Source organism: Xiphophorus couchianus, chromosome 11 (assembly GCF_001444195.1).
Source record: "Xiphophorus couchianus chromosome 11, X_couchianus-1.0, whole genome shotgun sequence".
Lineage (NCBI taxonomy): Eukaryota > Metazoa > Chordata > Actinopteri > Cyprinodontiformes > Poeciliidae > Xiphophorus > Xiphophorus couchianus.
The window spans coordinates 28,411,278-28,424,412 of NC_040238.1; the positions used below are offsets into that span (position 1 = coordinate 28,411,278).

Below are 13,135 nucleotides of genomic sequence, written 5' to 3' on the forward strand. Positions count from 1 at the left end.
AAACTATAATTAATACGCAGAAAGAAACTGCAAATATGAACTCGTCCGCCTTTAAACATAATAGACAGTTACTCGCATCCAATTAGAGAAGGTTTGCAGTTTTTTCTACCAATCAGATTAGACCATAGGCGGGACAGCCGGCTTTCATAACCCTGCGCGCTGGCGTATATAACAAGAGCTCCAGTTTATTCGTAAACACAACAGTGTTTGGAAGTGAATATCGAGCAATAACATGACTGAATTGGCAATTTAAGAAGGTAGGTATTGATACTACACTGTCTCAGCAAAATATTATGATTAATATAAATACTATACAATAAGGTAAGGCTTTGCCATTTCGCCTAAACGTGTGTTATCGAACTAGCCGAATTCACCTGAGGTATCTGCTAATGTGTTATCTTCCTGACTGGCAGACAATGTTAGATCATAATATATCTCTTAGATGATAGCATAACGATAGTAATACGAGCAGACAAAAGTAAATATGTTATATACATGTATAAGCTGTGTGAATTTGTTTTGTTGATTTGCAGTTTTAAAGCAGCAAATTGCGGTTTTTCTGTCACCCAACGCATTAGTGAGAAAATTAGTTTGCTATTTGATGAGTAACTATGGATCAGTGTTATGTTTTAAAGCTATAGGCAGACTTTTATGTAGAATAAATCAAGCTGCAGTTTTTCACCTGCAGAAAACATGAGGGTAAATTTTTAGATGTGTTTTACATTTTAGTTGATATGTAATTGAGATAAAATCTACAAAAACAAGTTTTCCATGTTTTTGGTGACATCACAAAGTGCACAAAGTTCTTATGCACTTTGCATAAGATGCTTTATGAAAAGCGTAAAGCTTGTTAAATTTTGTAAGTTAATTGTGTTTTTTTAATCAAATTATGGAACCCATAGGTTTTAGGGAAATTTGGAAACATTCAAAGAAAGCAAAGAAAAAAGACCCACAGTCACAACTTCTTTCTTAAACTAACAATTGACATTCCGTTCTAATCAAAACCTGAAAAGAGTAAGAAAAAAATCTCCCACCTGTAGCCAGAAAAAGAAGAGCTGTTCAAGAATTATATTTTTTATTTTCTACTTTTTCAACAAAAAAACCCTACAGGTTTATAGAAAGAGAAAGGGGGGAAAAAAGCATCTATTTTATTGAAAAGAGGTTTTTCTGAACATCTATTTAAGAAAACATAGGTTTATGGGAAATTAAAGTAAAAAAATATGTGACTTAAGAATTTAAAAAGAATTGAAAAGAAACCCTAAACATATTTGAAAACACCTATAAAATGAAGAAATTTGTATTTCTCTGTTACCTCCATATGTAAAAAAAAAATTCTGTTCTAAATCATTGACACAAATACACTTGAAGATTAAATTCTGCTGGTTAGTTTGCATGCTGTCATTTTACTGAATATGAATATCCTTCTGAAAACAAATGAATAATACTTTTAAAGACCAGTCTCAGCTCCTGGTTTATGTGTATGCATCTCTAAATATCTAATGTTCTTATCCTGCGTTTTTCAGAAACTTTATTTTATTCCTCCTCATCATGAAGCGCCTTTACCTGGTGGAGCCGGTGGTGGCTCTGTATGCTTTTAGCAGTTTTCTCATCTACCCGCTGGTCCAGCAGTATGTGTACAGGAGGTTCTGGCAGCAGCTGACCAACACGCCCTATCCCGTCTCAGACAACACCTCCAGATGTGCTCCAAGTAACAGCAGCAGCAATCAGACCGACTTCCATAAGGTTCGTTCATAATGGAAGGATGCAACCTGGTGTCATCTCAAATAATCTTATTTGGAACAAACCTTAGTTAATTTTTTCATTATCCAAACAAAGCTGAGAATAACGGGGGGGTTCACAGGAAGGAGAGGATATGTTTATTGATGATCTAATATTTAACTTTTGATAATGTGCTGTTATTCCCTCTTGCTCTCTGTACTGATGTCTTTTAACATGTTCATGAAAACTATATATCGTAAATAATCAATATTATTCTGTAATTCTAGCTGGTTGTTATGTTTATTAGTCCATAAAAACTGGTCAACCCTTAATGACCAATAGATATGAGTTTTGCTGAAGTATTTTCATCCCTGGAACATTTTCGCATTTCACACAAAGTTTTGGACAAGTTGTTTTTTTAATTATTATTATTATTATTATTATTTTCACAGATGAAAATCTGACAATGTGGTGAGCATTTGTATACCCCTTTTAATTTCATACCCCGCAATTAACTGGTTTGAGAAGTTGCATAATTTATAATTATGTTGAAGTTCATAGTTTTAATATTTCAAAGTTAAAGGGGTATATTGTTGTTGCACCTGAGCAACATTGTTTATTCATTACAGTAGTATTTTTGTTGTGAAATACTTTAAAATGCTAATTTGGTGAATACATTTAATTGATATTCAAAGCAGACATGTGACTCAAGCTTAACCTTCTGAACGTGACTTCAACACCCTGAACTAACAACATAATCTCAAATCATTTCTGATTCCAATAACAGCTTGCGGTGTTCAACGTACCAAAATAATTTGATTTTAAGCAGATTAAGAAAAGCATGCATCCACGGACCAGCATTGTCATGCTATCAAAAATTTTTAAAATAAAAGTAGGAAGTGAAACACACTCACACAAGAATAATCTGTTTTTATCTGAAAACACAGCTGTCACAATGGCACCAGCATAACAGTAGAGCTTTGTTCCTCTTGCTTTTTCTCAAGAAAAACCTCACTTGTTCTCACAATCTGCCATGTTTATAACTGGTATTACAGGTATTAGACAACAGTTTTGAAAGATTTCAAACCCTCTAAAATTTTTGTGTTATACTGCCATTTGGTTTAAAACTCAAATTAAAGTGTCAGAGTCAGCAGACTTTTTTCCTAGGTCTTTTGAGCATAGATTATAGATCATTGCTCCACCTGTTTCTGCAAACTGCCAGATATCTGGCTGAAAGTCGACCCTCGTGTACAAGAAAGCCAAATCGATCTGTTTAGAAATGTCTGCCTGTCGAAAACATTGACTGTAGTGGTTTAAAACTAAAGGAACCCCTCTCGTTGCTCTTTTTAGGTGTTAAAATTACAGCTTTAAAAAGCAGTATGCAGCATGTCTACTATAAAGGTGACTGTAGACTCGCTACAAGAGCAGATAGACCCACTAATTATTTGTAAATATTGCTGTAAACCTGTATCAATCATTCAATTTTTGGAGTACTTTTCAGTCAGGGTAAAGGAAACAAGTTCTTTACTTAAAATAAAACAACAACAAGCAACAGCAAAATTGTTGTTTTGAAGGACCAAGGAAAGTCAGCTGGGATAATTTGGGTAATGAGGCGACACTAGAACATTCAGTGTATGCATCTAAGCAGTAATTGATTTTATTCTAACCTAAATTTCCTGTGTCTTCTTTTCCAGGAGGTGCAGAAGCAGACGTCTCTTTTCTCCCTTTACTCTGAGCTCCTCTCCACAATCCCATCTTTGATCGTTACTCTTGTGCTGGTGGCCTATAGCGACCGGGGCGGACGCAAGATCACCATCATTATGCCTCTCATCGGCATGCTGATATATACCAGCACCTTCCTAGCTGTGTCCTTCTTTGAGCTCAACATCTACCTTCTCATCGGCTCTTCCTTCCTTTGCTCTCTGTTTGGGGGTATCAGCACTTTCCTGGGAGGCTGTTTTGCCTACATAGCGGACTTGTGCCAAGACGACCGGCAGAAGACGCTGCGAATGGCTGGAGTGGATATGATGATTGGACTGTTGTCTGGAGTGGCTGCGATATCTACAGGTTACTTCCTGAGAGCTGCAGGCTTTAACTGGCCTTTCTTTACTTCAGCCCTGTGCTTGTGTTTGACACTAGTCTATGCAGTTTTTATCCTGGAGGAGACTGTAAGAAAGACTCCCGCTGATGGCAGTGATATAGACGGGACTCCCCAGTGCCCTAGGTTGAGACAGTTGATCTTTGGGTTCTGCCAGATCTTTGCAAGAGCAAGCTACAAGTGTAAAATAGTCTTAGCCCTCCTGATGATCATCTTCACCAGCTTCGTCTTCACCTACATTGGAGGCATCTCCTTGATGACACTATACGAGCTAAATGAGCCACTGTGCTGGACTGAGATTCTGATTGGCTATGGCTCAGCACTGTCCACCACGGTGTTCTTGACCAGTTTCCTGGGAGTGTCGGCATTCACATACTGTGGAGTCCCGCAGCTGCTGATCGCTGCATTGGGGATCCTGTCTGTGCTGTCAGGATTGATCATGGTGGCGTTTGCAAAGACCACAGTTCTGATGTTTTTAGGTGAGTTTAAGCTGCTGAGTCGTAATTAAAGTTATTAAACTTTGCTAAATCATTACTTGAACTAGACAAAAATGCAACCCCAAGAATTTCAATATTAATTAAAAAAATTATGTAATTTATTTCAATAAGTGGAACATTGATATTTAATAGATTCACTACACTCATAAGGATATATATTTTAAGCATTTATTTTTGTGTATTGTGATGATTAGGGCTTATAACAAACAAAAACTTCATGTTTGCATGTATTTGATACAAACGATTTCTGATACAAAAATGTTACAGTATAGATGACAGAATTATGAACAAGACTATCTACTTGACATTTGTCCACCAGAAAGTCAGACACTTAACAAAGTAAGACAGTAAACAACAAAAAGATAATTGGTAAAGAAGCTGACAGGTCAGAAGGCTTTTTCCAAGCATGTGGAAGTGCGGGAGTAAACTATTCACAAGTAAATGACGATTCACTATATACCCCAGTGACCTTACAAGGATAAATGGGTAAAGATGAAGGGAGGAAGGATGGCTGGATACAAATAAATATACCTTGCCCTATAAATTATTTCCATTATTGGTTTGAATTATCATAATCTAATATTCTAAGAAACAATTCATTATCTGAAAGCCTTAATCCTTGAAATTGACAGATATAAACACTTGAAATATACTGTGCATCTTTGTCTGAGGAATGTAGATAGTATATGAATTACATTTTTCAATTAAGCTGCGGAAATAAACTTTGATAATGTTTAAATTTATTTTTGTGTTTTAGGCCAATAAAAGAAAATAATTCTCATAACCATATCTTACCTCATTGTGCATATAATAGTGCAATATAATATTTTTGATCTAGTATTATATAAATTTTATAATATATATATATATATATATATAGTATTATATATATGTATGTATATATAATTTCTTTTTGTTCACTGTATGAAAGCAGAGTGCAAATCCAGCAACCATACTTGTCACATTTAAGGCCATGTAATTTATGTTTTCTGTTTCATTTTATGACACATTTATCTAAAATAGCTTTTAAATGCTGAACAAGATAAATACAGCACTTAAAAAATAAAGATTCTTACCAGAAACACTACAGACTATTCTCTCTGGTTACAGATTGACAGTAAGTTTATTGGCCTGTAAGGTGTTCAGAAGCTACTGAGTTTGTAGGGACTTTTATTAGAATTGTAAGCTTTATTGTGTTTGTAATTATGACATCTTATCTCTGCTTTGCTTATTTTCTTATCTCTGCTTTGTTTGCTTTAGATATGGTACTGCCAGGGGGTTTATTATGAAAGACATGAACGCTGAAACTCATTATAGCTCTGAAACCTTAATTTCTGTCACTGATTATGTGTGTTTGCAGTTGCACAAAAGCTTTCATAAAATTTCTTATTTAATTTTCTTGTTTGTTTTCTTTTTATTGCAGTAAGGATCCCCATGCTGCTGTCCATAATGCCTTTCCCTGTTCTCCGCTCGGTAATGTCAAAAATCGTCTCCAAGTCTGAGCAAGGCAAGTGTGCTTTTGGACACACACCATGGATGCATGTCTGTGTTTAAAGAGTCATAGTCCACTGGTGTGTGTCCTGTCCTTAACGTTTCAGCATACACTTGGAAAACAAAGCACTTAAAGTTTCTGTTTATCCTAGAAGTGAAAGGACTAGAAGAAACATAACATTTTGACTTTAGTTGTCTCTGTTATACTTCACTGAATCCCTTTTTTTGTTTGTTTTGCCAGGAGCCCTTTTTGCTTATCTTTCCTTTCTGGAGAGTTTATTTAACAACGTTGGATCTGCAGTCTTCAATAGTATCTATGCTGCCACGGTGGGGTGGTATCCTGGTTTTGTCTTCCTCTTAGCTGCGGGACTCTGTGTCATTCCTTTATCTGCGATTGCGTAAGTTAATTTTCCTAGTGTTTACACCACAACAGTAAACTGTCATATCAGGCTTTTGTTTGACTCTTACATGTAGCAGCTATTAATTTCCTAAATGAAAAGAAATTCATGAAGTAGACACAAATAAAATCAAATCAAACAGTAAAATAAATCTAAAAAGAAGAGCAAAATATTTAGTTGACAGGTTTATACAAACACAATCCTATACAAAATTGTTCCTAACTCTTTGAGGACATGATTTAAAGTATTAAGAAACAGTTGCTGATGAAAAGGCATCACCACATTATGATGTCACCACCCCCATATTTCACCGCAGGGATGGTATGAGCTTGGTAATGTGGAGTATTCATTTTTGTTCACACATACAGATTTTCATGCAGGCCAAAAAGTTACTTTTTGGTGTAATGTGTTCCACATATATTGTGTGTCCCCTACACGCAGGGCTTCTTGTGGCTCTTTTTCTGCAATGGCTCACCACATTCCTACAAAATGTTTTCATCAGAGATACATCCTGAGAAAGAAGTTGTGTGTTCGCTGGCTGATTTGTTCAAACACAGATTGGTATTTGAAAAAAAGAAAAAGAGCTATACTCAAAGATGCATCCAACAACAATACTAAAATCCATGATCTCAGCATTGTTGCTTAAGAGTTTTTGCTCCAACTTCTTATTGGCTGCTTGAGTTTGAAGAAGGATTTGGATTACAAAAACACTTTTCTGCTGGGTCATAATTGTCAAATACACGTCATTTCTGTAGAAAAGAGAAATGTTCAGAATCAAAAAGTAGGAAGGCACAGTTCCTTATTTCAAGTATAACTTCCTAAGAATTAAAAACTATATCAGACAACTTGTGTAGCTTCCTAAGATGTGAAATCACTTTTAAACCTAGAAGATATTGTTTTGCATATTATACTATAGCTCAGGTGGGAGAAGTTGAGAGGAAAAATATTACTAGGGCATTCAACAAATCTTTCAATTCAGAGTGGGAAAAAGAAAGTAATTCTTCAAAGAAATCCATAAAATGTTCCCTTTAAGGTTTACTACAAGTCATATGGGGAAACACCAAAAATGTGGAAAAAGGAGGAAATGAGACCAAAATTAAGCCTTTATGCAGAACACTACGGTGGAGAATTAATATTGCACATTACCTTGATCCTTCCATCCTGTGTGAAACATGTTGGTGCCAGCATCATCCTGTTCTTCAGCAGATCCAGGGAAGCTGGTCAGAGTTGATGGGAAGATGGATAGAGATAAATATTGGACAATTACAGAAACATCCAGTCAAAGATTACATGAGACTGACTGAAACCTGTCTCCTTCCAGCACCATGCTTTGATCAAAACATAGTCATGTGTTAAAATAGCCCAGTTAAAGTCCAGACCAAAATCCAATTGAAAATCTTTAGCAATACTTGAAAATATGTTTGCAGGTTCTCTACATCCAGTCAGATAGACCTTCAGGTATTTTTTATTGAGGAATAGGTAAAAATGTTTTTCTCTGGATGTAAGAAAGGTTGCAGTTTGAATCACAGTAAACAGTTCTTCTGATTCGGGTAGCCTGAATGTATACGTACACCACAGTCTTCGGATTTTTATTAGTAAAAAAGAATTGGGAAATGCTGTATCATCTTTTTTTCACTTCATAACCACTCACTTTTTTGTGTTTGTCTATCAGACAGAATCCAAGGGGTATAAAATACTTTTCAAAGGGTTGTAGGCTGTGCCATGAACACTGAAGCTTTCTGTCCTGTTGAACTAAAGGATATTTTGCTGACTGTTGATAAAATGAGAAGACAAAGTGATACTGCTTAGTCAATGTGGGAGCAGTAGCGTGAAATATAACCCCCCTTACTGCCTACATGTCTATCACATGCTGTGCTTCTTTCTTTGCACAGTGATCAGTTTTAAAATAACAAAGTCCTACCCAGATATTCTGTTGTTGCTTTCTAACTACAAGTGCACAGAGATCGTGAACTCTAATGAAATTGAAAATCATTTTAGTTTAAAAATTAACTTATTGACAATGTGTCTGTAAACTCCCAAAACATGATTTATGGAAATGCATGACACAACAGATAAGATTGTCTCCCTTTTTAGCTGGAATTGATAACGTCTATTTCCTGTCCACATGTGTTCCCGTTTCTGAACATTTTAGTGCAGTGGCTTTAATCGGAGTGGATGTTACCACTGAACCCATAAAGTCAGAAGATGGAACCTCTGAGGAGGACGGCCAGGTTGAGGAGAACGACACCAGTCCTCTTCTAAGCTCTTCTTCTGTTAACACCTCAGCTGGACATTGTTAACGTATTTACCTTTTAAGTATGTCAGTGACTTCAGTTTTCTGGGTTGATACACCAGGAAAGTTTCATCTTTTGTTGTTAAATTAGTTTTGATACAGTGCTTCTTCTTTTTGGAGGAACTTTGTTACTCAGCATCAGTTTTATTTATTTTTTTAAAATTCCATTGACTTAGAAATGCCATCTATTGACAAAAATATGCTTAAGAAGGAGAAAGTGAGCTTTTTCAGGGGAATATATGTGCGCTGCGTCATTTGAGATGTATGAATGTTTTTACAACTTTTGATTAATTCATAATTAATTCTTTAATAATTCCACCTTTTAATTTACACCTTTTAACTGTTAGCTATTTTTTTGGACAATTTTCACCCAAGTTCTAAAGCTGCCTAATTTTCATACAGTTTGAAATAACTGATTTGATCACATTCGTTGACTTTTTACAAATATCGTTTTTTTTTTTTGGACTATAAGCCGCTACTTTATTCCCACGCTTTGAACCATGCAGCTTATAGCCAGGTGCGTCTTTTCTGTGGATTTTTCTTCAACCGCCACGGGGATCTTCAGCAGGAAGTGAATCATTAGAAGTCAAAATTGGAAATCAAAGAAGAAAGCGCTGATTTTCATTTACACAAGCACATTCTAGCAGCAAGCACGACGGAGAAATGTTTTCAAACTCATACCCTCTGGTCATGGAAACCACACGAAGAAGTTCATATGATGCTGCTTTTAAGTTGAAGGTAGTACAAATCGATTGCAGCTGCACGTAAGCTCGGCCTGAATGAATCCATGGTTCGGCGTTGGAGATGCAGGGCTGCGTCCTTAATAGCAGATTTATTAAGGAAAACCGAGAGCGGCGGAGATACCAGCGGCTTATAGCTCGGTGCAGCTTAAATATGTATGCTTCCAGTTTTTAAAAAAACAAAACTTTGAGGGTTTGAGTGAGGTGCGCTCTATAGTCCGGAAAATACGGTACTCAGGACACAAAAAATTATCTTGCCAAACAAAATGCTTTGTTGCAGAATGTATTAATTTGACAGTCTTGGGTTAAAATGGTGTTATTCATTGTTTTATTTAAACCAGAAAAGGGCCAGACAGTGTAGTTTGACTGATTTTTGCTGTGTTTTTAATTTCATATTGTGTAAATGGACTGTACTTGTGTAGCACTTTATGTAGTCCAGTCCAGTGGACTCCAAAGCGCTTTTTATTACAAGCTACAACTGCCCTGGAACAATCTGACCAAAGCTGCCATTCAATCTGCACCACCACCTCTGACTACCACAAGTAGGCAAGGCAGGTGAAGTGTCTTTCTCAAGGACAAAGTGAGTAATAGAGTGGGGTTCGAACCGTTATCCCTGAGCTACTGTCGCCCTATGTGAAACATGTAAAAGTATGTTTCTTTTCAAAAATATTTGCACAATTTGTAACTTTATGTGTTCCTTTGTCTTTTTGTTGTTATGTGTAAAATTATGAAAAATATAAAAGTAAGTAATATTTAAAAAATGACTCTAGGGAAGATGGAATTAAAAGGGAAACAAACCCTTGAATTTTTAACACATGTATTTGTGTTGATAAACTAGTATGTATTGGGAAGTGAAAAATTTAATGAGGCAGAGAATGCTTTTTATGTTTTTCTAAAGACAACTTGCTCGTTAGGTGAGCACTTTACATCTTAATTAGCGGTGACAAAGAACACCACTAATTAAGATCCACTAACTGGCAATAGGAACTAGCAAAATTTGTTTTTTTCCCCCCCTGGGAGACAGTGACTTGAAATGGAAAACTGTTACTAGGGAGCTAAAATGTAGGTCAGTTCAGAAATAAATACACCTTGTGTGGAAGTTATAAGCCATATTAGTATTGTGTGCTTTGTAATCTTTTCAACATGTAATAAAATCTGTAGAAATAAGGTTAAGCTTACAGAGACAAATCCAGGTTCACAAGAAGAAGAGAATCAATGCCACAGGACTGAACCTTTGATTTTAAATATTACCAAAAGGTAGACGTTCTAATGCAGCTTTTTGTGGATCAAAGTTTTATTGATAAAATTATATATTTTTTTGTATCAGTATACTAGTTGAGGTGTCTTAATAAAATGAGCATACAAAAAAAATTGTCTGTCTCTTTAAAAATGTCCAGAAGAACCAATCAGAGCTAAACTATTTTTGTGTTTGTCAGTTTTTCTCTTTTTGGTAGGATCTCAGCTGTTACCAGACACATTTGAAGTTGAGTCTGTTCAACAACAAAGTGCTGTTTAAAGAGCTTTAAAGAAGGTTTTCTTACAAGCTTTCTTGAAAGCTTACAAGATACTGACAATAAGCAACTTTCTTAAAAGTTTACAAAAAAGTTGCTTGAAAGAAAAACATAAAATCTATCCCCAACACTGTGCACATGAGATTATAAAGCCAGTTAAGCTACTGTTTAGGTCTTGTGCACTGCTATGCAACTTTGCATTTTAAGAATTTTATTTGATATTGCAATCAAAACCTAATTTCAATAAAATCTTTATATATTGTAAATACAAATAACATTTTCTTCACTATTATTTTTCTTTTAAAATCATAAAATATCCACACCCATCAATGAACTTTAGAATTCCTCTTTTTGTGTAAAACTTCCAGGCATTTAATTAAACTTTTTGCATAGACCTTTGCTCATCTTGTTTGTTCTTTTTATTCTCATCCAGTTAACTTTTTCTGGGTGAGTTTTCATATGAGCCACTAGGTGTCAGTCTCTGTCCACCCATATAGCAGTACTAGCTCAGTTGGTGAAAGTGCTTCTCATTTGAAAAATCCCTTTGTCACATGTTATCATGGCCTTCAACGTTTGTGAGATTTTTCTTCAATGACAAAACGTAAGTATTAAAGTATATGTGTTGTATGGATGATAAATGAGCAAAATAAATGTATTCAAGCCATAAGGCTGTATAGCTACTTGTTTTCTGCTTGGGTTGGTTATTGTGGGAACCACAAAAGATAAATGATGTGGCCTGAATACAATACAACTCCTTCACATTAGTCAGCACTGGAGATGCCACATAAAATCAGATTTTAGCCACACATGATGCATCACACGAATAATACTTACTGGTAGTTTTGCTTTAAACTGGACTTGTTAACAGTTTTTAATGCAGCTGTATGTGTGAATAACAAACCACATCTAACTCTACTTAGATTTGTTTAAAGGTGGGACAGCTAGATCAATCTGAAAACATGTGCCACAAAGGGGGGGAAAATCTGCTTGTCCTGTGAATATTGTAAAAGTGAAACATCCCCTGAAATTGAGGGCAATTTCCTGTTGGATATTCTGGCTCTAGCTTCAGTCATGGAAAGCTTAATGATGTCTGATTGTAATGTGGAGCTATTTGATTTCCATTCTCAGGTTTTGAGATTTGAGTCTAGATTGTGATTAGAAGGTAACACAGAGTTTGAATGAAGTTCACCACTTGAGGTTAACAACGGGACCTTCTGAGGCACCGAACATATGGTCTCGACTTGAAGTAGAGATAGAGGTGTGGTGAGTAGTGATCGTTTTCATGGGTTTTCCCAGGGATAGGGATCTCTGGCGAAGACAGTCAGGGTGGCTTGTGTCAGTGTGGCGTGCAAAGGGGTCGATGGGGATTAAAGAGAGAGTTGACGGAATATGGTTTTAAGAGGAGGATGGGGGAATGGGGGTCTCTGGTTTTTGGTTTCCAAACACAGCTGAATCAGCACTGCAATCATCTGCACCACATCACATCACCATTGGCCCTTTCTGTGATGTTGATCCAAAGAGTGGATAACAGACCCCTCTCTTTATCTCGATTTTCTACATGGGAAGATAATTTGTAATTATATTGCACCAAATTTAAGTGACTGATGTGACTGAAGTGAAGTTTTGAATGGAACAGCTTTTATATGAATAGAGGTGTCGTTATGCCAGGAAGCTACTCCTAATTAACTTAATGCCAGCATCAGATGGCATTAAGTTAATTTTTTCCAGGATTTCTAGGGATTTTCAATCTTTCAACTGAGATTGAAAATCCAAAGTCTATTCTATTAAACGATCTCCCTCCATTGACGATATTGAGGATTAAATGAGGGACTGGAGAATCTAAAATGAATGAAAATTAAAACAGGCACATAAACTGTGTAGCTAGTAAAGGGCTCAACATGAGGTTTGAATCAGGTGGAAACAATGCCACAAGTGCAGCTTTGTGCCACATAGACAGTCCCAGAATAGAGTGAATTCCAGGGACAATAAACCAGTAGTTGGAGGGCAGCCATTTTCTCTGTCTCTCCCTCCTTTTTTGTTTTTTCTTAACAGATAATGCTACCTTATTAGTCTTGTCATGCGAACAGGCCTGGTATTGTCTATAAACATAATAAACTAATTTCCCTGATCAACCTTTGCTCCCTGTGTGTTTTCGTGTCTGTTTGAATGGTTTAGTTTTACAACCGATGCATGTTTTTTTTAACTGGATCAATGTCAAGTTTTGTGAGCTAAACTGTCCTCACATTTTTTGCGTTTGGTTTTCATCTTTCCCATAAGCTGCATTGCATGGCTTTTTGTCTTCTCTGATTTATCGATTTATATTATTGAGATAATCCTATTTGCCTACCCCTTTCCTCTCCCATCTGGATCCTATGGCTTCATGTGGTT

The 13,135-nt window shown here is 36.1% G+C and overlaps 1 protein-coding gene across 1 annotated transcript; it reads left to right on the forward strand.

Moving 5' to 3' along the window:
- The first annotated feature begins 148 nt into the window (after positions 1-148).
- LOC114153529 (solute carrier family 46 member 3) lies at positions 149-9,006 on the forward strand. The gene is made up of 6 exons (XM_028032138.1): positions 149-257; positions 1,524-1,743; positions 3,414-4,296; positions 5,738-5,821; positions 6,047-6,203; positions 8,356-9,006. Exons 2-6 carry the CDS (start codon positions 1,549-1,551, stop codon positions 8,501-8,503), a joined length of 1,467 nt encoding a protein of 488 aa, XP_027887939.1. The 5' UTR covers positions 149-257; positions 1,524-1,548; the 3' UTR covers positions 8,504-9,006.
- Positions 9,007-13,135: the final 4,129 nt, after the last annotated feature.

Bases quoted from the DNA above. Each gene is read 5' to 3' on its own strand.
- LOC114153529 (XM_028032138.1), top strand. From the start codon at position 1,549: ATGAAGCGCCTTTACCTGGTGGAGCCGGTGGTGGCTCTGTATGCTTTT. The intron at 1,744-3,413 runs GTTCGTTCATAA...CTTCTTTTCCAG, and splicing joins ATCAGACCGACTTCCATAAG to GAGGTGCAGAAGCAGACGTC. The intron at 6,204-8,355 runs GTAAGTTAATTT...TGAACATTTTAG, and splicing joins ATTCCTTTATCTGCGATTGC to TGCAGTGGCTTTAATCGGAG.